At 46.8% G+C, this 26,673-nt stretch overlaps 1 protein-coding gene across 2 annotated transcripts in view; it reads left to right on the top strand.

Moving 5' to 3' along the window:
* The window catches only part of LOC119180657 (protein aurora borealis), a 221,392-nt gene that overhangs the window by 169,595 nt on the left and 25,124 nt on the right, over positions 1–26,673 (top strand). For both annotated transcript variants that reach the window (XM_037431768.2, XM_075882950.1), the window contains exon 10: positions 19,542–19,604. In XM_037431768.2, the coding sequence (XP_037287665.2) occupies positions 19,542–19,604 (63 nt within the window). The remainder of the gene's footprint in view (positions 1–19,541; positions 19,605–26,673) is intronic.

Raw genomic sequence — 26,673 nt, 5'->3', positions numbered from 1 at the left:
GCGCCTGCCATAAATGGGTAGTTCAAAGAGAGCCTTCCACAAGTGAACGGGCATAGGCCTTCTTCCTTCGTTGGTTTTGAGGCACGGTTTCCTGAAAATCGGTGGCCTGGCAAGCTTCTTCCTTCAATCCAACATAGCTTCAAAAAAGTAGGAAGCTCGTGAAAACGAAATGCAGGCACAATGCAAAAGTTGTTTCAGTTTTTTCAGCATGCTGAAACTTGAAATTTAAGTGCAAGCGAGCATCACATGACACTGATGCAATCACTTTGACGTGCGTTCTGTAATGGCTAGGTGCGTTAAATTTAGGCATGCACATTATGATAAAGCGTTGAAGTGCATGCACGAGCAATCTATCAGTGGTACGAAGGTCGCTTTATCTGGCACGAATTGCCTACACTACCTGCACTACCTGTGCATTGCACTGTTTTAATATACATGCTAGAATGTTCTATTAACAGTTTTATTTCATTTGTATATACTACAAACGGAGATACATGCGTGTTCACTTTTTCAGTATACAACAAAAGGCAAAACCGAGGCCTCCGAAATAGCTCCGGAAGTTGCGGAGACCAACGGCAAGAGAAATCTGGTTGCAGTCGTGATCATTTTGCGATTTGCCTCTTTGAAGTACGTGTTCACATTTCCTAAGTAAAACCAGAACTTAGAGCCTTGAAAGCCTTCAGGCGTAATGCTTCAGTGTGCAACTTCAGATTATCGGTGGTCACACCGTGTGCGATGTTTATAGCGCGCTTCACCTATATAACGTTGCACGTTGCGCATCGTGGTCAGAGGGTCTGTTAAGCTTCATAATCAAAGTTACCATGATTCTCCGTCAAGGCTACTGAAAACAATAGCAGGAGACCTACGTTATCGCACTCTCGTGCGAACGGCTGTTGAGAATGTGAGTAATTCGCTTATCCAACACGTTTACAATGGCGCAACAGCCTGTATCTATCGCTCTCATCATTCTGTTTTGCAAAAGTCGTAAATCAGTAAAATTAAAGTCCTTTATACTAGTGGCAATTCACGACGCATTAGTAGTGTCAAGTGGGCTCCTTCTTCGTGGAGCACGGAGCTGTCGTGCCTGCTCATGTTTTCGCCGTTGTACTGGCGAGTGAACCAGCAGGCACTTCACGGCGATTTGGTGACGCGTTTGACTAGCGGAGAGAAATTCGTTGCTTTTTTTTCCAAGTGTTCCATGCACAAATACGCCTAATATTTGGCTAAATCGTTGTTTCGTACGTTGTACTTGCACCTAGTTATGCAGCAAACTGTGCAAGAGAGTCTGGCTTTGCACTATTCAAAACTGCGTTGAGAGGAGGCACTGCGTGTCCGCAAAACTCCAGAGTCTGATGTCGATATGAATGTACAGAAAAGAACATCGGCAGCAAAGGGAAAGAGGAATGCTGCAATAATTAAGCACAGAGCATTATAGGAATATAATAGGTACAAAGTGGTTCAAGGTCTGTGGAAAAGCATAATGGTTCCAGGGCTTACATTTAGGAACACAGTGGTGTGCATGAAGTCAGAAGTGCAATTAGGATAGGATGTAAATCAAAGAACTGTGGGACGCCTCGCATTGGGCGCTTATGGGAAGACGATGAATGAGGCTGTAAAGGGGGATACGGGATGAACAGGCTTTGAGGTAAGGGAAGCTCAGAGCAAAATGAGATTTGAACAGAACATTAGGAAAATGAAGAAGAGTAGATGGGCAGGGAAAGTGTCCAGGTATTTGTACTATAGGAAGAGCGTGCACCCCAATAGAGGAAAAGAACTAGGAGGCTCGCCAGTAAATACACGTCTGTCAGTGTAGGTGACCCATGCAACAAGAAGCATTAAGGGAAAAGTCAGAGAGATGGAGATTATTTATTGGATGACAGTGATGGAAAAAAAGCCGGCTCTCAGTAACTGCTGAAAGGGCACAAATTAAATAAGGCGGGAGAGGTATTTTACGATAATTCAAGGGAAAGTGTGTTACCGTTCGAAGTGAGGGCAGGTTGCTCTAGAACGCTTAGTCATAAAGCGAGATTCAGTAAAGAAGAAGGACAATGTACATGCTGTAGGGAAGTTAAAGTAACGGTGGATTTTGTTATGATTGAATGCGGCGATATCCAACCAGGTATAGGTGTGGGTACAAGCATACATGAGTCTTTGGGTTTCAGGGACAAACATGGAAAGCTGAACACGTCTGCGATATAAGCAAGTAAAAGACAGAGTGTTGGTGGCAGAAAAGTAGAGATAAAGAACAGAAATAGTGTGAAAATGAGGTCACTCTGCCTGAAGAAGCACGGAAATGGAACACAAATTTATATTTTTGTTTGTTATGTAACATCAACTTAATTCAAGTAGATAAGGCATTAGCACACATAAAAGAAAATATTTCTTTTCATTTTTTTTTCTTGCGACCCTGGTGACACACGTCACTGCCACGTTATAAAGGGGACGCTCATTGCATCCATCCATTCATGCCAGCTTTGGCTGCGTTGTCAAGCCGTTGTGGACTCCTGCAGAGGCGCGCATATGGTTACTTCTAACCACGTTCACTTTCTGGTTCATACAGATGTAAAATTACCCGGTTAGTTACTGTGTGGACAACCTGGTAAAAGCTTTGGCACGGCATCAGCAAGCAGTGATGGTTTTCCTTGGGGAATGCACCCTCCACTGCCATTTATCATGTGCATATAATCGAGCAGGATATATTTTGGCTCGAAATAATGTTTGCACATTGCTGAAGTTTCGGTCAGAGGCCTGTCTGCCAGAGCTCACGCTACCACTTTGTGCGAAGATCATCGCCCTTGGAAGATGCAAACAACGACGCCTTCGGATCGCTCGCGTAGCCGCTTCGGCTACCCGGCGCAAAGCAATGAGAATCCGCTCTCTGCTTCGACATGTCATGAGTTAGATGTTCATTGGAGCGGGATATCTTATAAAGTACGGACTCTACCATGGTCCTTGTGAGAGAATGCAGCAGAGTGCACCAGCACACGCGAAGTAGAGTAGCTTGTTAGAACTGTCAATCAAATAAACCGGCCTGCAAGAAATGCATATCGTCCCGCAAGAAAGCGGTACACGTCGCACTAAAGCACTGGTTGAGAAGCCCGCACACAGACCGGGGCAATAAAAAAGCGCGTCTCGTTTACGCCAGGATCTCCCTCTGTTCATCGCTGGCGCTCTCATCTATATTGTTAGGTACAATCCAAATGGTGTACGAATAACTGTTTATTGGGGCGAACTTGTGCCCGAAAAGTAGCGGCGTCTGTAACAGGCGATCAGCAAAAAGGGATCAATCTCCGAGAGAGAAAAACCCTCGAGTGGTGGTCCACTTCTTCTTCATCAAAATCCCGTGCTGAGGAAGCGCGCGCCGTCACGGCCTTTTCTTGTTTGATCATAAAGCCGCTGATCTCTTGGGCGGGCGCATGAACTAGCGCGCGTAGTTTGAATACTGCGTTCACCTTGCGTCATTATCCCTCCTCCAAAAACACATCGTCCCGATGCGTAAAAGCAGTGTTGCTGAGATGGTCTGAATGCGTGATTTCCAATGGAGAAATAGGTATTCCTCATAATCGGGTGTGTATAATTCGATGTTCATTGCCTGTCATAGTATGGCTTCATTCTGACTACATGCACGATTTCTGTGCTCCTTCGGCATCTTGATGAGCTCACTTGTCCTTCCGGTGACACCTCGTAGTTCAAGGAGCTGATGCGACGAAGGACTCGGTAAGGGCCGAAATAGCGGCGCATGAGCTTTTCGGAAAGGCCAGGCGTCCGCACAGGAGTCCAAATCCAAACTAGGTCGCCTGGTGCGTAGTCGACTCCTCTCCGACGAAGGTTGTAACGGTTTGCATCCACGCGTTGTTGTTGTTTTATGCGATGTCGCGCCAACTGCCGTGCTTCTTCGGCTCGCTCAATGAATTCGCTGGTGTCAGGCTTGTGCTCTTTATTGTCGCCTACAGGCAGCATTGCATCTAATGGTGTGGTAACTACTCGACCATAGACTAGCTAGAATGGCGTCACTTTAGTAGTCTCCTGCACAGCAGTATTGTAAGCGAAAGTGGCGTACGGCAGTATCTTGTCCCCCGCACGGTGCTCCAAGTCAACGTAAATGGACAACATATCGGTTAGAGTTCTGTTGAGTCGCTCGGTTAGCCCATTAGTTTGGGGGTGGTAAGCCGTTGTTTTCCTATGACTTGTGTGGGTAAGTTTCATAATGGACTGTGTCAGATTGGCTGTGAATGCAGTTCCTCGATCCGTGATAACCACCTTTGGGGCACCATGCCGTAGTACAATGTTAGTGACGAAAAATTTAGCTACTTCTATAGCCGTGCCCCTGGTGAGAGAGGCTGTCTCGGCATACCGGGTTAAGTAGTCTGTCGCCACTACAATCCATCGGTTGCCCATTGATGACGTGGGAAATGGACCAAGTAGATCCATTCCTACTTGTTCGAACGGAGACTCAGGTGGTTCAATTGGTTGGAGAAATCCTGCAGGTTTCAATGGAGGCGTTTTGCGTCTCTGGCAATCTCTACATGTCCTTACATAATGCTGTACAGCATCCAGTAACTTTGGCCAGTAGTATTTTGTGCGGATGCGAGCCAATGTTCTACTCACTCCGAGGTGTCCTGCTGCTGGGTCATCGTGGCAGGCTTCCAGGATTTCGGGTCGCAAGGCCGAAGGAACGACGAGTAGGAATTTCTCCTTGCTGTGCTCGAAGTTTCTTTTGTATAAAACGTTGTTTCTCATGAGGTACGAGGACAATCCCCGGACGAAAACTCGAGGAACACGCACGGGTTGCCCTTCCAGATGCTTGATCAGTTTAAGCAACTCCGCGTCAGATCGCTGATATTCAGTCATGTCTGCGGTGCTCACGGCCCCAAGAAACGGAAAGTCGTCTCCATCTTCCCCAGGTGCAGATTCCATTGGTGCGCGTGATAGGCAATCAGCATCGCTGTGCTTGCGACCCGACTTGTATACGACTGTTATGTCGTATTCTTGCAACCTGAGGCTCCATCTAGCAAGTCGCCCAGAAGGGTCCTTTAGGCCTGCGAGCCAGCACAACGAGTGATGGTCGCTCACTGCTCGAAATGGTCTACCATATAAGTACGGTCGGAATTTCTGTATGGCCCATATTACCGCCAGACATTCTTTTTCCGTCGCCGAATAATTTATTTCAGCTCTCGAAAGAGTGCGACTAGCATATGCGACCACTCTTTCCTCTCCGTTTTGCAGCTGCACAAGGACGGCGCCTAGTCCCAAATTGCTTGCGTCCGTGTGAATCTCTGTTTCGGCTTCTTCGTGGAAATGTGCCAGGACAGGGTGGTATAGGAGTCGCTGTCGTAGCTCATTGAACGCCTCTTCTTGCTCGCTTGTCCAGGTGAAAGGCATGTCTTCTTTCGTCAGTCGGGTTAGTGGCTCCGCAATCTTCGAAAAATCTTTAACGAATCTTCTGTAATAGGCACAAAGTCCTAAGAATCGTCTCACAGCCCTTTTATCTGTCGGTCTAGGAAACTTTTCTACAGCTGCTGTCTTTTCGGGGTCAGGTCGAATGCCTTCAGAGCTAACCACATGACCGAGGAAAAGCAGTTCATGAAAACCAAAATGGCACTTTTGGGGTTTTATCGTCAGCCCTGCTGAACTAATCGCTTCGAGCACAGTTCGTAGTCGTTCCACATGCTGATCGAAGGTGGCCGAAAAGATCACGACGTCATCGAGATAAACAAGGCAGGACTGCCATTTTAACCCGGACAGCACAGTATCCATCATCCACTGAAATGTGGCGGGTGCGGAACACAGGCCAAATGGGAGTACCTTGAACTCGTATAACCCATCTGGGGTCACGAAAGCAGTTTTCTCGCGATCTCGTTCGTCCACCTCTATCTGCCAGTATCCGCTCTTGAGGTCTAGAGAGGAAAAAAATTTTGCGTCTCGTAGTCTGTCAAGCGTGTCATCGATCCTTGGAAGGGGATAGACATCCCGCTTTGTGACGACGTTCAATTTTCGGTAGTCAACGCAGAAGCGCAAGGTCTGGTCCTTTTTCTTTACCAGTACTACAGGTGAGGCCCATGGGCTGGCCGACGGTTGAATTACGTCGTCCTTGAGCATTTCTTCAACTTGGCCTCTGATGACTTCTCTCTCTTTTGGTGACACTCGGTACGGGTGCTGGCAAATAGGTCTAACAGATTGATCGACTATGATGCGGTGTTTGATGATAGACGTTCTTTGCACTTTCGATGACGTGGAAAAACATGAGGCGTACTCTCGTATAAGGCTCTCGATTTTTTGTTTCTGGTTCGGTGATAGGGCTGCTTCGATGTGGATAGATGCGAGTATGGAATCTATACCGTCAGGGTGCAGTGGTGCAGTCTCGGAAGAATTCAAATCCGTAATCGGAACGTAATTATGCAAGTGACCAACCACAGTTCCCTTCGCAAGGTGCTGCACCTCATTTCGGAAATTTGTCAGGAAGACACTCGTACACCCATCACGCAGTCGTACAATACCTTTTGCTGCACAGATCCCTTTCTCGAGTAATAGCCCAGTATTGCTTTCTGCCATTTTTTCATAGTCGTTGTACACATTGCTTTTTACGGTGACAACGATGATGGATCTTGCGGGTACTGTTACATCATCACCTGCAATCTGGAGCGCATCGAATCGTTTTTCACTCTCGAAAGTCGCGATGGCGTGTTTCGTCGAGAACGAGACGCACGTTTCCTGCAAGTTTATCACTGCGCCATTGGCCTGCAAAAAGTCCATTCCGATAATTACATCTCTTGAACACTCCGACAGGACAATGAAGCTGGTGACGTAGGTGAAGCCGCGTATCCCAACTCTAGAGGTACACATGCCTGCCGGATCGATAAGGTGTCCCCCGGCGGTTCGCACTTGTGGTCTTATCCAAGGGGTCAGCACTTTTTTCAGCGTTCTGGCAAGTCCCCTGCTCATCACGGAATAGTCTGCGCCTGTGTCTACTAAAGCATTCGTTTCGTAACCGTCTATAATTACCGACAAATCAGAAGCGACGTTACCATTTCCGCACGTAGTCTCGGGTCCGTCATCACATTTTGAAATCGGCACTGGAGGTTGTTTTCTTGCGTCGGCAGCGGCCTTACCTCCCCAGGTCGCCGATTCTAGTTTTCCCGAAGCGGGCTTTGGGGAAGTCGCCTCGGAGAGTTTGAAGATGGGCGCGGACTTGGTGACCGATACCTCAGTGGCGCTGTCGACCGAGACTGATGCTGCTGCGAGGAGTGAGCCCCTTGACGCGTTGACGAGTACTCCTCGATTTCAAAAGGTCGCTCCCCATTCCGTGGACAGGCAGCATTTACGGGAAAACCCCGAAGTCCAGCTCGGCGATATGCACACATCCGGTAAAGATGGCCAGCTTCGCCGCAGTGATAACAAAGCGGAATTCGATCAGGAGTGCACCATATATCAGCTTTTCGGATCCTAGTCTCGGCTGGGGACGGCGTAAATCGAGGTTTCGGCAGATGCGTGCTTGCTGCGGCGAAATAAGGTCCAGGGGCGGCGAAAGGAGGTCCAGGGGCGACGAAATGAGGTACAGGAGTGTTTCTCAGTACCTCGGCGTATGAGACTGCGGGCTGCATCGGAACTGACGCTTGCACAGGCTGGGCTTGTGGCTGCTGCTCAGGGACTGCCTGTCTCACCTCCTCCCGAACAACTTCCCCTAAAGACGAGACCATTGAGGGGTTGCCGTTTAGCTTCTGGAGCTCTTCTCGAACCACCGATCGAATGAGCTCTCGTAATACGTCGATGCCATTCCCGAAGACTGCTGACACCGCGTCTACGGATGCGACGTTAACATCTCGATTGTAGTGCCTCGCTCGCTGTTGCAGAGTCTTTTCAACCGCTGTCGCCTCGGTGCGAAATTCAGCGACGTTCCGTGGGGGACATCGGAGCAAACCGGCAAAAATCTCCTGCTTCACCCCACGCATCAGGTGCCGAAGTTTCTTGTCCTCGCTCATATTTTGATCAGACCGGCGGAATAACCGGCACATGTCTTCCACATACATTGCGACGCTTTCATTGTTGCGCTGGTTTCTTGCCTGCAAGGCAGCTTCAGCTCTTTCCTTGCGGTCTGTACTCGGGTATGTGGCTAGTAGCTCCCGTCGGAAATCATCCCACGATCGAATGGTACCTTCATGGTTTTCAAACCACGTTCGTGCGCTGTCCTGCAATGCGAAATAAACTCGGCGGAGCTTCCGTTCTTCGGGCCATCCGTTGCAGTTGGCGACGCGCTCAAAACCCTCCAGCCAATCCTCGGCGTCTTCATGAGGATCGCCATGAAAAGGGTCCGGCGTCCGTGGCTCATCGACAACGACGTGCGTGGCAGCGACTGGAGACGAAACGGCGTGTGCGGCAGCGGTTGGAGACGACATTTCGGTACTCTCACCGGAGGCAGCTGGAGACACTCTGGGCTCTAGTGGCAGGGGAAATTCCGGCGGCTCACCACGTAGACGACGGCTGGAGCGCTGATGAACTGGCGTGAGCTCAGTTGGTTGGACTGCTCGTGGTTCCGGGCTGCTTCCTCGAAGTCCAACTGGGTTTGGGATCATTACCCAGCACTTCCACCAGAATTGTTACGTACAATCCAAATGGTGTACGAATAACTGTTTATTGGGGTGAACTTGTGCCCGAAAAGTAGCGGCGTCTGTAACAGGCGATCAGCAAAAAGGGATCAATCTCCGAGAGAGAAAAACCCTCGAGTGGTGGTCCACTTCTTCTTCATCAAAATCCCGTGCTGAGGAAGCGCGCGCCGTCACGGCCTTTTCTTGTTTGATCATAAAGCCGCTGATCTCTTGGGGGGGCGCATGAACTAGCGCGCGTAGTTTGAATACTGCGTTCACCTTGCGTCAATATCAACCAGACTATTTCAGTTATTTGGTCACAACAGCTAGCTTTTTGCCTTCCAATTAAAGAATATCCACTTTCTCGCTTAGCGAAAACTGATTCTGCTTCTTTGTCGCAAAGAGATGAACTCATCTGTAGTAGTACCGCAACGCGAACGCCGACTTGCTTTGCGGATGTGATAAGTAATCACCGAAAAGAGATGAACACGACTGACAAACAAGGCCTCCTAGAGCACATATAGAAGTGACAAAAAAAGAAAATCCCGAAGCGTCGCGGCTGTGATCGCCTCTTCCGAAGAAAAAAAAAGTGCTAAAAAAGAAAATTGCTTGCATTTCGTTCTCTACTCTCTCGCTGTCTCAGGTTTTCCGTCCCCATGCTTGCCGCTCCGCAACTCCCACTCTGCCTCGCTGACTTTGCCCTCTCGTGTTGCTCTTGCCCCTCGTCTCTGCGCTTGTAAACCTGCGGTGTCAGCGTTTGTCAACATAAAGAAAGAAAAGAAAGTCCTTCTTTGTTTTTTTGTTTTTTCCCCCTCAGCACCGTCTCGCGTCTTCCAAAAAGTAAGGCGTCCGTTCGCTGTGTCGTCCGCTTGCGTACCGCTCCAGTAATCGCGACGGCTTTCAGAAAATGAGCTCGTAGTACTGAGGCGTTGTTAATATAATGTGGATATTATAATTGTTAATATAACGCGGTTAATATTAGCGCTCGTTATTCTGAAAAGGTCAGTATTCTGAAGTTTGTAGTAGTGAAACAATTTTACATCGGAACTATTAGCAGTCGGCACAGGATTTTTGAAAATTTCGTTAATGTGAAAAGTTTGTTAACGTGAGATTCGTTCTACCGAGATTTCACTGTACATGAAACGAAAGAAAAGCAGCATATTTACGTTTTCATGTTTTGTTGGGGTGACACTATCCCTTAGTATTGCCCATATTCATGCCTTGCGCATGCCTTGGTCAGTCCGAAATTCAAATACCTACTCTTGAGGTCCAGAAATGTGTGCACAACACTTCCTTGGCATCGCAGCTGCTCTCAGTGTAGTCACTCATAGACGAACAGGAGCACAAGCACCAGCAGCACAGATCACAATTTAGAAGAGCCCAACAGCACACAGAGAACATTGCAACATTCTTTTTTCTCGTGCTGCTTACAACAGCGAACTCAGCATGCGATGCCCGCTAGCTCATGAAGAGTCCAATACAAGTCCAGCATCGAAGCGCAGTAATGCTGCAGTGACTGAAACGGCAATATGAACGCACCGCCAAATTCCGGCATTAGTTGTGTTGACCACAGCGCACAACGCAACCAGCATCCTGGTATCAATCACGTATGCGGTAGAGCTGGCACTAGTAATGGCATAAATTGAAACCAAAGTAGAATCCTTTCCATGGGTCATATCTCGACCCACAACCAAGACGCGTGCACAGGGTTCCCTTTCAGGGAGGGGGGCAAAGGTATGTCACAGTGCCTCCTCCTCCCTTTTAAGTCAATGTATGGGGCAGACATTCTGCTCCCCTCCTCATTGAGTCAGTGTATGGAATAGGCTTGGCGCCCCCTTTCTCTTAGGAGACTAGGGGAGGCGGCTGCCCCCTCTGCTGCCCTTGTAAGTCAGTGTATGGAACAGACTTGGTGCCCCCTCTTTTTTAGGCGACTAGGGCAGATGGCTGCCCTTTCTGTCTCCCTCATGCACAGGCCTGTGGCACAACCATCAAATAACTCCTCGCCCCAGCAGACCTAATGTCTTATGTTGGTATGCAAAGGTTTATCGCATAGATTTTCATACAATATTACCTAGAGAGGAATTCGTCTCTGCGATCGTGCACCCCCATGGTAATTATGCGAAGTACAGGCTTCGGATTGGATAGCGTTAGCTTGTGAACTTTCTACACATCTTCTAGGGGCAAAGCTCCTTAAGGCGGCACCCATTCGTCTCTCGTCGTAGTCGTAGTGCGTAACCAGTTTTACGCTTTGACCTGCAAGGTGGTGCCGGTGGGAGATTTCTCCTGTGCGTTGCTGAACAATAAAAAATTTGCAGCGTGTGCGTTAACTAAAAGCCAAATTCTCCTGTCTCTCATTCCCTATTAGCAGCCATTGGCATGTACGTTGAGCACTATCTGACTGAAAAAGTTTGCTACGTCATACTCGCTGGGCGTAACCTCCTTGGTTTTCGAAAGGTTTAGCGAGCGTTCGGCCGCAGTGCCATGAATACAGTGAACTAGTATATACCGTGAACTCGAGGTGGTTAAAGGTGGGAAGTAGACAAGAAGCGCAAGCCGTAAGAAAGCGTGCGTGTGCCACCTGTCGTTTAGTCTTTGTTATGTCCGCTGGGTGGCGGTGCTTCTATATGGGGAATATATGATGAAAAGATGCGAGATGGTGGCACTTGGAGTGTTGACTAGATGGACAAATGGACACACGGACAGACGCATGGACGGATGCACGGATGGCTGCACGGACGGATGGACGCATGGACGAACGCAGGGGCGGATGCATGAACGAACGCAAAAACAGATGCACGGATGGACGTCCAGGTGTACAAACAGACGCACGTACGGACGGGCAGATGGACGCACGGACGGTCTCACAGACGGACGCATGGATGGACGGAAGCAAGAACGAATGGACGTACGGATGCTTTGCCCTCTCTCCATCATTCACCCCGTGGATATGCTGCCATTTATCTACCGTTTCAGTTTCGTTCTTCATGCAGCGCTGGTAGTGGGGTGTGTTGAAAAGGGCTGAAGCAGTGTCTTTGTTGTTTGAAGAGGCTGAAGACTACTAAATCTCCTGATTTCCTGGAACGTTGGAGCTGTACGAGTCATGTTTGACAGTTTAAACGAAGCCTTATGTACTCGCCGCTGCAATACAGCGTCTAATGCTGGTGCAAGATATTGCATCGATTTCATGTTTTTTAACGAGCGCGTCTTGCCTAAAGTAGTTCATATGGACTACTAAACGACGGCGAAGCTAATCATATGCACCGTCATGCTCCCCCGACTCAACTTCAGAACAAAACATGTGTGTTGGGGGAATATCACTTTGACACACGCACCTGGCATTGCAGCAGACGAAAGATTAAGTGTTTCTCACTTGATACTGCACTGTTATTTCTATAAATAGATAATGCGTACTTTCAAAAAAAAAAAAAAAAGCATGTTCGTTGTCAATTGCTGCAAAAGTATTTCACTATATCTTGATGCCAAATCTGGAACGCAATGGCAGAGCGATGCACACCCTGGTGTTCAAGTTTCTCCATGTATTACTTCTATCTCATGATTACAGAAACTTTTTGCGATAAAGTTTATGTACTTATACGCAACAGCTGGCACAGCCTGTCTGGAAGAAGGAGAAAGACGACGTTGGTGGCTGGTTGTTTATGAACTGTCATCATCTTGTTCGCCGAGCACAGTGCATCGTATTTAATTTATTAAATAAGTTACCCGTAACATTATTGGTGGAGGTGGACGACTCCCGTACCTCGATGGAGACGCGCAGCGGTCGCAACACCGGGGATTCTTCGGCTACTTCAACTGCCAGTGCCTCATCCCCACCGGTCTCTCGATCCGAGTCGACAACCTACGTCACCCTGCCACCCCTGCGGGATCCTGGAACTTTCTCCGCTGACGGCACCATCGACGTTGACTCCTGGCTGCACCGGTACGAGCGAGTCAGTGCTACCCACCGCTGGGATCCCACGCTCATGCTCGCCAATGTTGTGTTCTACCTCGACGGCACGCCGCGGACATGGTTCGAAACCAACGAAGCCGAAATCACGAGCTGGGATCTTTTCAAATCGAAGATCCGTGATCTTTTCGGCGATTCATCTGGTCGTCAGCTCGCTGCCAAGAAGACTCTCGCCAGTCGCGCCCAGACGTCTACTGAATCGTACGTCTCCATACACTCTTGACGTCTTGGCGCTTTGTAGCAAGGTCGACCAGCGCATGTCAGAAGAAGAAAAAGTTAACCATGTCCTCAAAGGGATTGCTGACAATGCCTTCAACCTGCTGGTTTTTAATAATATCACGAGAATCGACACGATCCTGACAGAGTGCTGCCGTCTAGATCAGGCTAAAGCCCGCCGCGTCACCCACGGCATCACGCGCCTGCCGAACACAGCTGCTACTTCCTCTTGTGATGACTCCGTCCGCCCAGTTCCCCGATGTGACAACCTCACCCGCATCATTCGTCGTGAGGTCGAGGCAGCCCAACCAGTAGCTACTCCATTTACAACGCCTGATCCTTCACCGACCACTATCTCACTGATACAAGCCGTCGTTCGTCAAGAATTATCGAACGTCGGCTTACACCCCATTCAACCAGCCTACTCTGCCGAGCCTTTTTATCGTCGTCCATCCGCTCCTCGATTTGGGTCCAACTACTCTCGACAGCGCATTTTGTCCGAATGGCGTACACTGGACGACAAGCCCATATGCTTCAACTGCCGACGTGTCGGTCATATTGCTCGCCACTGCCGCAATCACTGGGCTCCGCCGGCATGCTATGGGCCTCCTACCCAAGCTACTTCTGACCACCAGTCGTCCTCAACATTTGATTTTGGTTCCTCTATGCCGACCACATCCTCTGATTCTGCCGCACCTCTGACGAGACCTCGCTACGCCCGCTCACCATCCCCTGCTCACCGTCAATCTCGTTCGCCCCCACAATGCCGTCCTGCCTCTCCGACCTATTCGCAGCGCCCCCGACCGGAAAACTAGGCAGTGCAGCTTCTGGAGGTGAAGCTGCATTGACGACGACCTCTGCAAGAAATCCTCGTTTAACATTACCGACCACCCGGAATCTGTTGAACGTTGCTTTAGACAATGTACCTGTGCGCGCATTGATCGATACCGGCGCGCATGTGTCCATAATGAGTGCTGCTCTTCGTCGCCGCCTAAAGAAAGTTGTCACACCCGCCTTGAACCGAGCCGTTTGAGTCGCCGACGGGGGAACTGCCGCGATTATTGGCATGTGCTCTGCCCGCGTGACTATCGCCGATAGAAGCACTGCTGTTCTTTTCACCGTTATAGAAAATTGTCCTCATGAAGTAATTCTAGGCATGGATTTTCTAATCGCTCACTCGGCCCTTATAGATTGTTCAGCCGGCTGTCTTGACCTTGAAATGCCTCTACTTTCTGATATGACCAACCCACCCCAAAGTCGCCTTTGCTGCATTGATTTCGCACGCCTTCCGCCTAACTGTGTCACACATATCGACCTCTTCTCTACACCACCTGTACCTGACGGCGATTACATGGTGGCACCAATTCATGCTGTGATGCTTACGTATGGCGTCGCTTTTCCGCACACCATTTTGACAATCGTTGGAAGCCGCACATGCCTTCCTATTGTCAATTTTGCCCTCACTGCCCAAATTCTTCCACAAGGTATCTCCCTGGCCGAAATTACTGCTCTACAAGACCATGCGGTTGAACCCTTCAGAGTGGATGGTTGCTGCACCTCAAACAATGAACCAACTCTAACACGTTCATCGGGCGTCGACGTTGACCACATGGTACCATCAGACCTCGCTCCTGATCAAGCGGAAGCCCTTCGTCACGTCCTGGAGTCCTATAGTGACTTCGCCAGCACGGCTTTAAGCCGAACGAGTGTTGTTACTCATCGCATCAATACCGGTGACGCGAGTCCCATTCACCGACGTCCATACCGTGTTTCCGCGTCCGAGCGCACAGTCATACAACAGGAAGTCGAAAAGATGCTTGCGAAAGACATAATCGAACCCTCTTGTAGCCCCTGGGCTTCTCCTGTCGTCCTGATCAGAAAGAAGGATGGAACATGGCGCTTTTGTGTAGATTATAGGCATCTCAACAAAATTACGAAGAAAGATGTTTATCCGTTGCCTAGAATCGACGATGCCTTAGACTGCCTTTACGGTGCTACGTATTTTTCCACTATCGACCTTCGATCTGGCTATTGGCAGATCGCTGTGGATGAGATGGACTGTGAGAAGACCGCATTCGTCACTCCTGACGGGCTTTATCATTTTAAAGTTATGCCCTTTGGTCTCTGTAATGCGCCGGCCACATTCGAAAGAATGATGGACTCGTTGCTCCAAGGGTTTAAATGGTCAACCTGCTTATGTTATTTAGACGACGTTATCGTTTTCTCGCCCACATTCGACTCCCATCTCAAGCGTTTATCGGCGATTCTTGAAGTTTTTCGTCGAGCCGGACTTCAACTGAACTCGTTGAAATGCCACTTTGCTCGTCGTCAAATAACCGTACTTGGCCACATCGTCGATGCCGCAGGAGTCCGCCCGGATCCCGAGAAACTTCGCGCCGTCACGGACTTTCCTGTTCCGAAGTCAACAAAGGTCGTTCGCAGTTTTGTGGGCTTGTGCTCCTACTTTAGGCGGTTTGTTAAGGACTTCGCCATCATTGCACGCCCACTCACAAACCTCCTGAAGAAGGACACCCTGTTTTTCTGGGGCGCTGATCAAGCCTCATCTTTTTCCCAGCTCACGACGCTCCTTACAACACCGCCGATTTTAGCCCATTTCGATCCATCAGCTCCAACCGAGGTTCGCACTGACGCTAGTGGGCATGGCATCGGGGCAATGCTAATGCAACATCAACGCGGACATGACCGTGTTATAGCATATGCAAACCGCCTGCTATCTACAGCCGAGCGCAACTATTCAATCACGGAACGCGAGTGTCTCGCTCTCGTGTGGGCAGTCGCCAAGTTTCGCCCATACTTATACGGGCGTCCATTCCGGGTAGTCACCGACCATCACGCGCTCTGCTGGCTGGCCTCACTCAAGGATCCCACAGGACGCCTCGCTCGTTGGCCCCTACGATTACAAGAATACACGTTCACCGTAACGTACAAAACAGTGCGGTCACACCAAGATGCTGATTGCTTATCACGCTACCCCGTGGAAGAGGCTGCCCATACTGACACCTTTCCAGACCTTCTGTCTGTGACGCAGCTACTCAACCTTGGGCACGAACAACGCCTGGATGCTTCCCTGCGAACCATCATTGGCAAACTTGAGTCAAGGCCTCGCGACGCATCTCTACAAATGTTCCTGGTAAAAGACGGCATCCTGTATCGCCGTAACCTCGATCCATATGGCCATGACTTGCTCCCCGTCATACCAGCACATCTTCGTGCGACTGTTCTCAACCAACTTCATGACGCTCCTTTGGCGGGCCACTTGGGCGTCTCTCGCACATACGACCGTGTACGTCGTCGTTTCTTTTGGCCTGGTCATGCCCGCTCTGTTCGACGCTACGTCGCCGCTTGTGAACCCTGCCAGCGCCGCAAAAAGCCATCTTCCCTACCAGCTGGATTCCTTCAGCCGATCGACATTCCCATCGAACCTTTTTTTCGAGTTGGCCTCGACCTGCTTGGCCCATTCACGATCTCCAGCTCAGGCAACAAATGGATTGCTGTCGCCACTGACTATGCGACACGGTACGCTATCACACGAGCACTTCCGACGAGTTGTGCAACCGATGTGGCGGACTTTCTGGTATATGATATTATTTTAGTACACGGAGCTCCACACCAACTTCTCACTGACCGGGGCCGCACCTTCCTATCAGCTGTCGTTGATGAAATCCTGCGCTCTTGCTCTGCCAAGCACAAGTTTGCCACTTCGTACCATCCGCAAACGAACGGTCTTACGGAGCGCCTCAACCGCACCATAACCGACATGCTTTCTAAATACGTAGCGGCCGACCACCGGGACAGGGACGTTCATTTGCCATTTGTGACGTTCGCATATAATTCGTCACGACACTGCCGGCTATTCACCATTCCATCTTCTATACGGCCGAGAACCCGCCCTACCATTTGACACCTTGCTGCCCTCGGTCACTGAGTATGTCGGCGAAGCCATCGCGCGAGCCGACCACGCACGCCAACTCGCCTGCAGCCGCCTGCAGGCTTCACAGGAGCGCCAAAGACAGCTCTACGATTTCCATCATCGAAACGTGCACTTTTCACCGGGTTCCCTTGTCCTCCTCTGGTCCCCCACTCGGCGTGTAGGGCTTTCTGAAAAACACCGGACCATACCGCGTCGTTCACCAGGTGACTGACGTTATATACGAGATCGTTCCAGCCGATTCAACGTCATCATTGTCACCTTCGAGTGACATTGTGCACATAGCTCGACTCAAGCCCTATCACCCTCCTTCTACCGCATCCGAGTCGCTTAAGCACCGAGACGGTGCTTCTACCACCGGGGGGTTAATACGCAACAGCCGGCACAGCCTGTCTGGAAGAAAGAGAAAGACGACGCTGGTGGCTGGTTGTTTATGAACTGTCGCCATCTTGTTCGCCGAGCACAGTGCATCGTATTTAATTTATTAAATAAGTTACCCGTAACAGTACGAAAGATTAAAGCAAGTTTCAGTTGGATATAATTTTTTATCACCTTGTTTTATACTCTGCAAACAAGTGTTGTGAATCTCAAGAACGTAATCCATCTATAGCAGATCCGAAGCCTGTACTTCCCATAATTACAATGGGGGTACACGCGCCGCTGGAGAAGCCCACGTAGACACTAGCGCCAGATTCCCCTTCAGGTATTATTGTATGAAACTTTGTGGTTTATTGGTTAGCAGAGACCTCGTGCAAAGGTCACAAGCCATGGGACATCTTGTGTAAAAGTGTTTCACACTTGACTCTTTAAATACGAGCGGCGCTGATACAGTGTACTAAAAGAGAGCAGTGGGCTTACTTACTCCTCTGCTCCTCCGACGCCATTCGCATTGCAAAGGATAGGTGGCGCCACAGGCAACTTCAATAGAAGCTTTGCTTGCAGAAGCTGTTCTTCGCTGGCCGTACACGAGTTGTGATGAGTGATTTTTCTATATTTAAAATAATCTTGCTTGTATTAACTGCCATCTGACTATATTGAAAGTGTCTGTTGCATTCATTTTTTTTCTTTTTTTGCAATAGAATTTGCTGAAAGTTGACTCAATGGCAACGAACGCAACCCATGTCTTTATTTTTTTTTAGTGCAATGTAGTTAATGCATCTTTTTATTTTGGTGCACTTGAGTTCATTGCATATTCACTATATATATCTTTTTAAACCACATCGCATTTGCCCCTGTATGGCACCTCATGGAAAATAGCCATGTTGTACCCTCTAAAACATGTGCTTTTATGCCATGTAGACCTGACCTTTTGTACCAAAACTATGTGTAACTTTTGCCTTCTAGCTCCGAATAAGAAAATAGAGCACGCCCACTTCTTTACCAAGCTTAAACATGCAGGTATGCTTGTTGGGTTTGTGCCTTCGCTTTGGATGGATGGATGGATGGATGGATGGATGGATGGATGGATGGATGGATGGATGGATGGATGGATGGATGAAAAAACTTCATTAATGTCTAATAGGTCGCGCTAGTGTCCTAGCCCGAAGGGGGCCACTTTCATTTTGGTATGCTAGAATGAAATATTGTAACGGAAACTATTTTTGCTTCACTTTGCTTATTGCAGAAAAGATAGTAGTTTTGTGGGGGCTGTTACTAACATGCTTATTGCAGAAAAGATAGTAGTTTTGTGGGGGCTGTTACTAACCATCATTATTATCCACCATCTGCTAAGAGAGATGGGGAGAGCGCTGCAATGAACCTTTGCCCCCCTTTTCTCTGATGAGTAACCCTGTGCGTGCTTATAATTGTTTGTCTAAAGCTTCCGATCTTTTTCTTTTAAGAACTGTCCTCTCTTGCATTGCCTTTTGGCTAAAGTAGGCTGGTAGATTGAGAAGAATCATGGCACAGCATCGCCGTGGAGAATCGGTTTCGTACAAGGTATTCACTTTTCCAATGATAATGTGCACACGGCCTCTGGGCACATAATGCAGCTCGAAGTGGAGCTTGAGCACTGCGCCGGTGTCTTCATGGGCTTGTCCGCTCTGACAGGTTCTTTTGGCATTCTTTACTCACTCCTGTTGTGATTTTTCAGGACTCCGAACAACGACAGCTTCAACTCACCCTTCACGTACATGTATGTTTGGCACTTAAATACGTGGCACTAGTTTTTCTGATGTTGTGGCGTGGATCAGGCACAGAAAGCCACACTAACTTGATGCGTGCTGCATACAGCTAAATGCTGTAAAAAAAAAAAAAAAACTTGGCGCTGCAGCATATACCGCAATGAAACGTGGCTTGACAACTGTTGTTCTGGATGAGCTGGCCAGCTCTTTCAGTCGCATAGCTACTTTTAAGTTCTATTGATGAAGATGCCAGCGCCGCAGCCCAGGCCAAGAGAGAAGCATGAATTGGCGACGTATGTGGAGCCACTCCACCACATAGCCTTCACTGGAGAGTGAGCCCACTGCCCTCTTCTAGTACATTGTAGCGCTGATCCGCATTCCCAAGGATGGAAAAACCTAGGTGGAAAACCCAACAAAGTAGACAGAGAAGTGCTTTCAGTTGTAGGTGAACTGGTAAAGCACTGGATGCGTAATTCGAACGTAGTTTGTTCCGACCTCTCCTATGAAGAGTTTGATATTTTGTTCACTTTTATTCATTTCAGTTTCTTAATGTCAATACAGTACAGCAGAAGACAAAAATTAGAGGCCCCGATGCTTTCTCTGCCTGTTAAATCGATGTGGTTGTGTCATAATTTAATTGTGCTTTAGGTACACCATGCTTCAGAATTTATTTAGTTGGTTTCCTCATTACTTTTTTTCATTTGCAGGATCACCTCAGCAACAACAAAACATGAAGCTCTCTGATCCTGGTGAATCTCCTCCCTTTACTGGTGAGTAAAACTGGGCTGAACGCCGCAGTGCTTGCACTGTTTTCGAAGCATTCTACTTTTGTTATGCTTCTTTAGGGGAGATACTATTTAGAACAAAAAAAAGAATTTTGTTAATTTGTAGCCTAGGGCAATGAAATTTTTGCTGTATATATAAACTCTTATGCTGATTTCAAATACGCATTTAGTTTCATAGTAAGTAGCACAGTTCTTGTTTTGTGCCAATACGAAGTGTTATATAGTTTGTTCAAGACAAACTTTTATGCCACTAAACTTTTTTATGGTTCTGAGCCACTAATGGCTCATATTGCTCCACATTTCCTTTAATTTCATTTATTATTCTTACACAGTGAAATGCTATTACAGAATAATATACAGATGAGGGTCTCTTAGTTAAAGACTGCAGCTGTACCCCCTGTTAATAATTGCTAACAAGAAGTCTAAAAATGAAAAAAAAAAAGGTGAGCCTTTGAACAGCAACAAAAAATATTTAAAAAACAAGTAATATACAAAGCTACATATATCAATTGAAACACAGTAGCAAAGTACAATAAATGAGGACAAAAGCTAACAAAATAAATTGTAACACAAGTGATGCATTGTGATGATCAGAAAGGACAACTCGTTTAAGCAGCGATATTCTGAATTGCATAAATTTACTAAAAAAGCTTAATTTCATATCTGAACTGATATGGAAGGTTTGATAGCCTGGGGCAAATCATTCCACAGTTTTATGGCAGTGAATGTTGAGGTTATTTGGCTTAGTTAGTATGTAAAACGGGCAACAGAAAGTTGAAGTTGTGTGCAAACCTGGTAATATTTTTATTAGTAAGAAAGCTGGAATCAATAAACACGGTTGAGAGCTGTTTAATAAGAAGTTTATAAAACATAATATTGAGATAGCAAGCCTGATACGTATATTTAATTTGTCGGGGTCATGATGTGATGGAGAGGCATTGGTAAAGAAGTTGCTATTAGTGAAGATTTGAATGGCATCATTCTCAGTAGAATGCAAATAACTATCAAGAAAGTGCACATAAGACATTTTAATAGGCAAGAAAAATTGTAATGCTAAAATTCTTAGGATCCTCAGACAATACTAATTGCTTATTTTAGGTTCATAATACAGTAGACTTGCAATAATTCAAATTCTGATAATTCATACTTTCGATTAATTCAAACCAAATTCAATTTTTTGTGTGGCCCTCCATTCTTTCAATGTGTTTGAAAACCTGTTGATTCAAACTCCATCATTTGGTTAATTCATACTTTTTTGTGGTTCCATACCTGAAAATATCTGCTGTTTTCCCACTACTATTTAAAAATTTTGGTGCTTATATAGTTGTAACAGTCTAATAAGCATCTCAGGCCTTCAAGAAAAAGGCTTTGCTAGTAAACAAATGTTTGAAACGAAGCACTCACATGCTTTTTAACTGGTAGAGAGAGGTTCGTGCTGAAGGCACATATAGCAAAGGAGCAGTTGTCAAGTCACGATTTCTTTAGAGGTCTGATCGCATTAAATGGCCGATAAAGTTGTGGACCTTACACTTTTGCTTTCTATTTATTGCATGCAGTTAGGGCTTCAAAATTTTAAGGCAGCGCTTCCTGCGCTGCGCAGTGCAGCAGCCAGCCCCACACAGAAGTGGCTATTGTGCGGCACGGAAGCGACGTCACTTTAAAAATTATTACTTAAAGCTATTTAAATGTACAAATTCTTATTGTATAGTATGTTAAACCTATAAAAATGTTACAAGGTGTTTGATGAGTCAATTAGCCTATATTTGTTAATTAAGTACATATCACAAGCATTTTAAATACAGGAGGGGCTACGGGTGCTGCTGCTGCAAAAGGTAAGCAGAGTGGCAAAAATTGCAGCTGCCTGCGATGTGCAGTGGTGGTAGGAACCTTAATGAAAACTCAGACAAGTTCGTGGCTTGTGCCTACTGTGCCTAGGCCGCCCTTAAGGAGGGCCAAAAACCCTTTGTCATCGCTGCCTCATGGGATTGCTCAATGCCCAGTTGGTCCTGAAGGTTGGAGCTAGCGCGGCCGTCCATCGGGCCGCAGCTTCATCTGAATGTGTGCGCCATAAAGTTTCTCAGTATGAAGTGCGGATTATTGTTGTGGACGTACTGCATTTTCTAGATTGCAATGCCAAGCGTGGTGTTGTCGAAGGTGAAAGTGTCCTTGCTGCCGAGTTTTCCGTGTCGCGAAGGGCAAGGTCGTCGATGAAATGAATACAATTCACATTTGGCTGTCTGGATGCACACGCATGAAACTACAGTGCGTCTATTAAGTGTTCTTACGAAGCCTGTCATCACTGAAGGCCAAAGCTACTGCATAGCAGGCTGTTTTGCTAAGTGCGAAAATGTACGGCTGTTCTCATTCGTTGCTACGTGATTGCCCCCGTGCTGTCACAGGCCGCGCATGGTATTCAGTAAGGCAGACAAGCTGTTTTGTAGTTAGATAGGCTAACGCAGTGGGCAGACTCGGCACTTGCCCTTGGGCATTGTTTATTTAGTGATGATCGCCTACAGCATTACGGTTTAGGATGACTGCCAGTTGGGCGTGTTGGTAAAGGTTCATGATGAAACAAGCGCAAAAACACACACACTCAGAGAGGACACAGACAGGTGCTTACTAGCAACTGACAATTTTATTTCGAAGCGAACACTAATAAATACATCACACGCATGTATGTCATTGCCGACTTCGCGCTTTTTGCGCTTGTTTCATCATGAGCATTACGGTGGCAAGTCGGTATTTTGAAGTGGCCTGTCGGTTACCTCATCAGGTGACTGTATGCTGAGCGGCATAAAAAAAGTTTTCTGTTGTTTATTCGGCATGGATACGTTGCTGTGCGCCTTTCTGTCATCAAAACTTTGATAAACCGTGGAAACCAACATTCCTGACGCGTGTGCTGGAGAAACCGATGCAGCCAGCTGCGTTTAAAATTTTAGTTTTTTTTTTTGCGTCTCGCCGATTAAGAGCATTAATTCGCAAAACACTTTATCATAATAAATGTAGCCAATTCTGCGAGGGTCATCAAACATCCAATGTCAAAGGTCCTGTGAACAGGACCACCAGCAGCAAGTCAGGCTGACGGGAGGCCGATGAGGAGGCGCGAATGTTAAAACAATACTTGGGCAAACAAAAGATAAAAGACAAATACGGCAATGGGGTTAGAACGACCGACCTCACTTGTTCTTTATGTGTTGTGCTAGCCAACTACGCCACAACTGCTAATCGATTCAGAGGGTTTAACAAATTAGTTTTGTATTGTAGTCACAGTGGACGTAACTAACATTTTTCATTTTTACGATTGGACGTAACTTCAACGGCTTCTATCGCTACTTCTAGGCATAATGCTAGACACTAGACACAAAGCGCCTAACCGGAAACGTGTATGACGTCACTTCCGTGCGGCGCAGCAACCGTTTTTGTATGGAGGTGGCTTGTGTGTCACACGGTGCAGCAGTCTCTGCCAAATTTTTAATGTGATAAAATCAATGCCTAATCATAATATGTGGTATCACCTCACCCACAGTTTTATATCTGAAATATTCTGATAGTTCAAACTTCTTAATGATTCAAACAAAATTTAGAGGTCTCTTACAATAATTATACAGTCAATATCAAATTTTAAACAAGATACTTGCTCTCTACACATGTTAAGAGATATGTGGGCAAAGTTGCATTGCATCGAGCTACAGAAGTACTAAAACATTCTGTTCTAATTCAAGAAGTTGGCCAAGAATGGATCTTGAGAAAAATGCATTTTAAAGGTATAAGTAACAGCTGGTGTATGCTGAAAAAATACATTTTTTTTAATGATGATTTTTTTTCCATCACGAGAGCTTGGCAGTCACGGTTATTTTGAGCATGTGGCTTTAGTGAACTGCTCATCCGAAATGCAATGGCAAGCAGCCGGGTGACAATTCCCAGGCGACTCAAGACAATGAGCTCTTTTTGTTTTCAGTGGCCACTTTGTGCTCTTCAAAAGTGACTTTAGCCTACATTCAGTTTAGTTTCAATCTTCCGTTTGTTTTTTTGTTTTTTGTGAAAGTAGAGAAACTAAACTTTTGAAAGCAAGTAAAATAGAAAATTATGTAATTTTCGAAAAAGACTTATGTTTTCGACTCTAATCACCCTTCAGAGGGGCTCTGCAGCCTTTTTTCAGCATGGTCGGAAAACTGCATCTGTAGTTAGTCAACATTCCTGGGAACACACAGAGCATACGCTATACCTCAGGACGCGACCTGAAACGCTAATAATTTTTATGTGAGCTAGATATTGTTCCCTCTTCTTTCTGCAACTCATGTCTCATACCCAAATAAGTGACCATTGACTGATTTAAGCATTATGAGATGCTTAGTTATAGCGACCACCACTGGGGGACGCACTTGTGCACCCACATGCACGCTCGCGATTGGATTAAATAAAGGTAAGCAGAAAGTTCAAAACAAGAATTGCTCCAAGTGAAGACACACACGCGTATGACTTATTTCCTCCATATCATCTCTCCCTGCTTAACTTTTGATGCACTCATCGAAGCCGGGGAAGAGAGAAAGAAATTACGTAGTGCGATGAATCTCTATTCGTACTTCGTGGGTTCTAGAAATTTGTCTGCCACTCGATTCGTGAGGTTATCAAATGCCAATGAAGCCATTCAATGCTTATTTAGAAACGTGCCACAGGGCTCCTTTAAGCAAAATTTTACTTGCCTCTCATTTTTGTGGCCCCGGCCCATTCCTGCTTCACCAACTAATTTAACTTGGGCAATGTAACGGCAACTTTCTTATGGACATAGCGAAGCACAATTTCTTTATACATAAAAAACTTCTGAAAGCATGGATGAAAAAAATGTGACATGCAACTTGCTTATTGTCGCACAAGTGCTTGTGAGTGTGTGATACCCTTTTTGTCATTTGTTTCAGAAGCTTTTTCGGGCTTAAGAAGAAATCTCGGATTGCCGACTAGGTCGAAAATTTGGCTTGTCATACTTGAGCTGGTGTAGCGCATTACGGGAAAGACACGGCCAAGCAGACCAACACAAGAGAACAGAGCACCTACTTCCGACTGAGCTTATGGGCTAACATACACACTCGCGCAAGCACACAAAAAATGCCTAAACGTAACGCCGAGATTAAGGGACAACATTGCATGTTTAGATAAAGCCAATAAAGGGGCACTGATAGGTCGACTCTTGCTGTATGATTTGCTTTTATTATTTCTCGTGTTGATTTGTGACGGGTGCTTTTTACAGCGAAAGCTGTTATGAGATCACAACAAGGGTCGCATGTACTGTAGTTGTCTGCCGCCACCTCTGTTCGTAACCACTATCCTGTGAAATAAGAGAAAAAAACTTAGTATATACAAAAACAGAGAACGTGATGCACTCTAAAAACCGAGTCAGTGCTAGGGGCTCTTTAGGGATAGTACTTTCTTGTCTCATAATTAACTCTCTTTTCTAGAGCAAATCATCTATTTTTGAAGCAGAGTATAGAATTCTCTCAGAATGGGTCAAAGTGCTCCACCTAATTTTGACGGCGAGCCAGATATTGTTTCTTCTTCTTTCTGCAACTGGCCCCGCCACGGTGGTCTAGTGGCTAAGGTACTCGGCTGCTGACCCGCAGGTCGCGGGATCAAATCCCGGCTGTGGCGGCTGCATTTCCGATGGAGGCAGAACTGTTGTAGGCCCGCGTACTGAGATTTTGGTGCACGTTAAAGAACCCCAGGTGGTCAAAATTTCTGGAGCCCTTCACTACGGCGTCTCTCATAATCAAATAGTGGTTTTGGGACGTTAAACCCCACAAATCAATCAATCAATCTTTCTGCAACTCATGTCTCATACCCAAATGAACGACCATTGACTGATTTCAGCATTGTGACGTGCTTAGTTACGTGCAACAGAGTAACATAGTGCTGTCCGAAGCAGAGTAGTGTGACCCTACTGAAGAGATTAGTAGTAAACCTCATGAAAAAAAAAATAGCAGAACTAGGGCCAAGTTTTGCATTTTAGTTCTTTTGACTGGTTTCCTCGCGCACAGACTATCAGAATGGCTAAATATGAGCGCTAGTATAACAAAAAAAAAAGAGGAAAAGCTGAAAAAAAAATTAAAGATGACCTAGTGAGACTTCGAACCTTTGACCTCAAGACGATTGCGAGCCTGACACGCTTATCACTTCACCACAATGGAATAAGCTTTATTTGCAACCAGGCGCGCGTTCTCTTCACCCAGAGGTAGGTGACTTACTCATTCCAGGTAGCCTTGGCTAGCCGCCGATTCCCGAGCTATTTCCACTAGCCGGAGCTGGTCCTCAGGGTTCACCGACGTCAGCAATGCCTCCCACTGGTCTTCTGGATGTTCTTGTACACTGTGTTCGTCCATGGGAGGGACACTTGGGTTGTTTCGACAGTCGCACACCATGTGATACAGGGTGTTTAGAGACTACGGGCAGTAGTAACAGTGCCTGCGGTAGTTGTCGGGATACATTGCGTGAAGTATTGTACCATGTGGATAGGTGCCTGCCTGTAGCCTTCTCCAGGTCACCGCTTGTTCTTGGCTCAATCTTTTGTTAGCAGGTGGATATTGGCATCGTCCCTTCCAGTAGTGCGCAAATATTTGTAAAATATTTTTATTCGAACATACTGCAGGCTTTTCACGGCCCATGCAGGAGTGGAAAGAAGAAAATACATACTAAGCATCGAAAGAAAATACATAACGGAATGCTCCAAATAATGTCAGAGTATTTTCTCGTTATTGGCTCCTCTTCATTTCCGGAGTCCGAGTATTGCTGCGGAGAAGCCCGGTATATATGCTTTCGGGCTGCGGCATGTATCGCTTGGTTCCCCGCTAGGGATTCGTGCCCTGGTGTCCAGAGGATACTTGCGTCTTCGAAGTCGCTCTTTAGGAAGATTCGAAGGGCTGTTTTGCCAATTGATCCCTTTTGAAACCTGCAACAAGCTTCTTGTGAATCTGTCACGACTGTTACCGACGAAGAACTTGAACTTATTGCTAATGTCATGTCCAGTTTCTCTGCGGTGGTTCCATCATTGGCATAAGTCGAAGCG

Source organism: Rhipicephalus microplus, unplaced genomic scaffold (assembly GCF_043290135.1).
Source record: "Rhipicephalus microplus isolate Deutch F79 unplaced genomic scaffold, USDA_Rmic scaffold_14, whole genome shotgun sequence".
NCBI classification, from domain to species: domain Eukaryota; kingdom Metazoa; phylum Arthropoda; class Arachnida; order Ixodida; family Ixodidae; genus Rhipicephalus; species Rhipicephalus microplus.
This window is presented reverse-complemented; position numbering and strand designations above follow the sequence as displayed.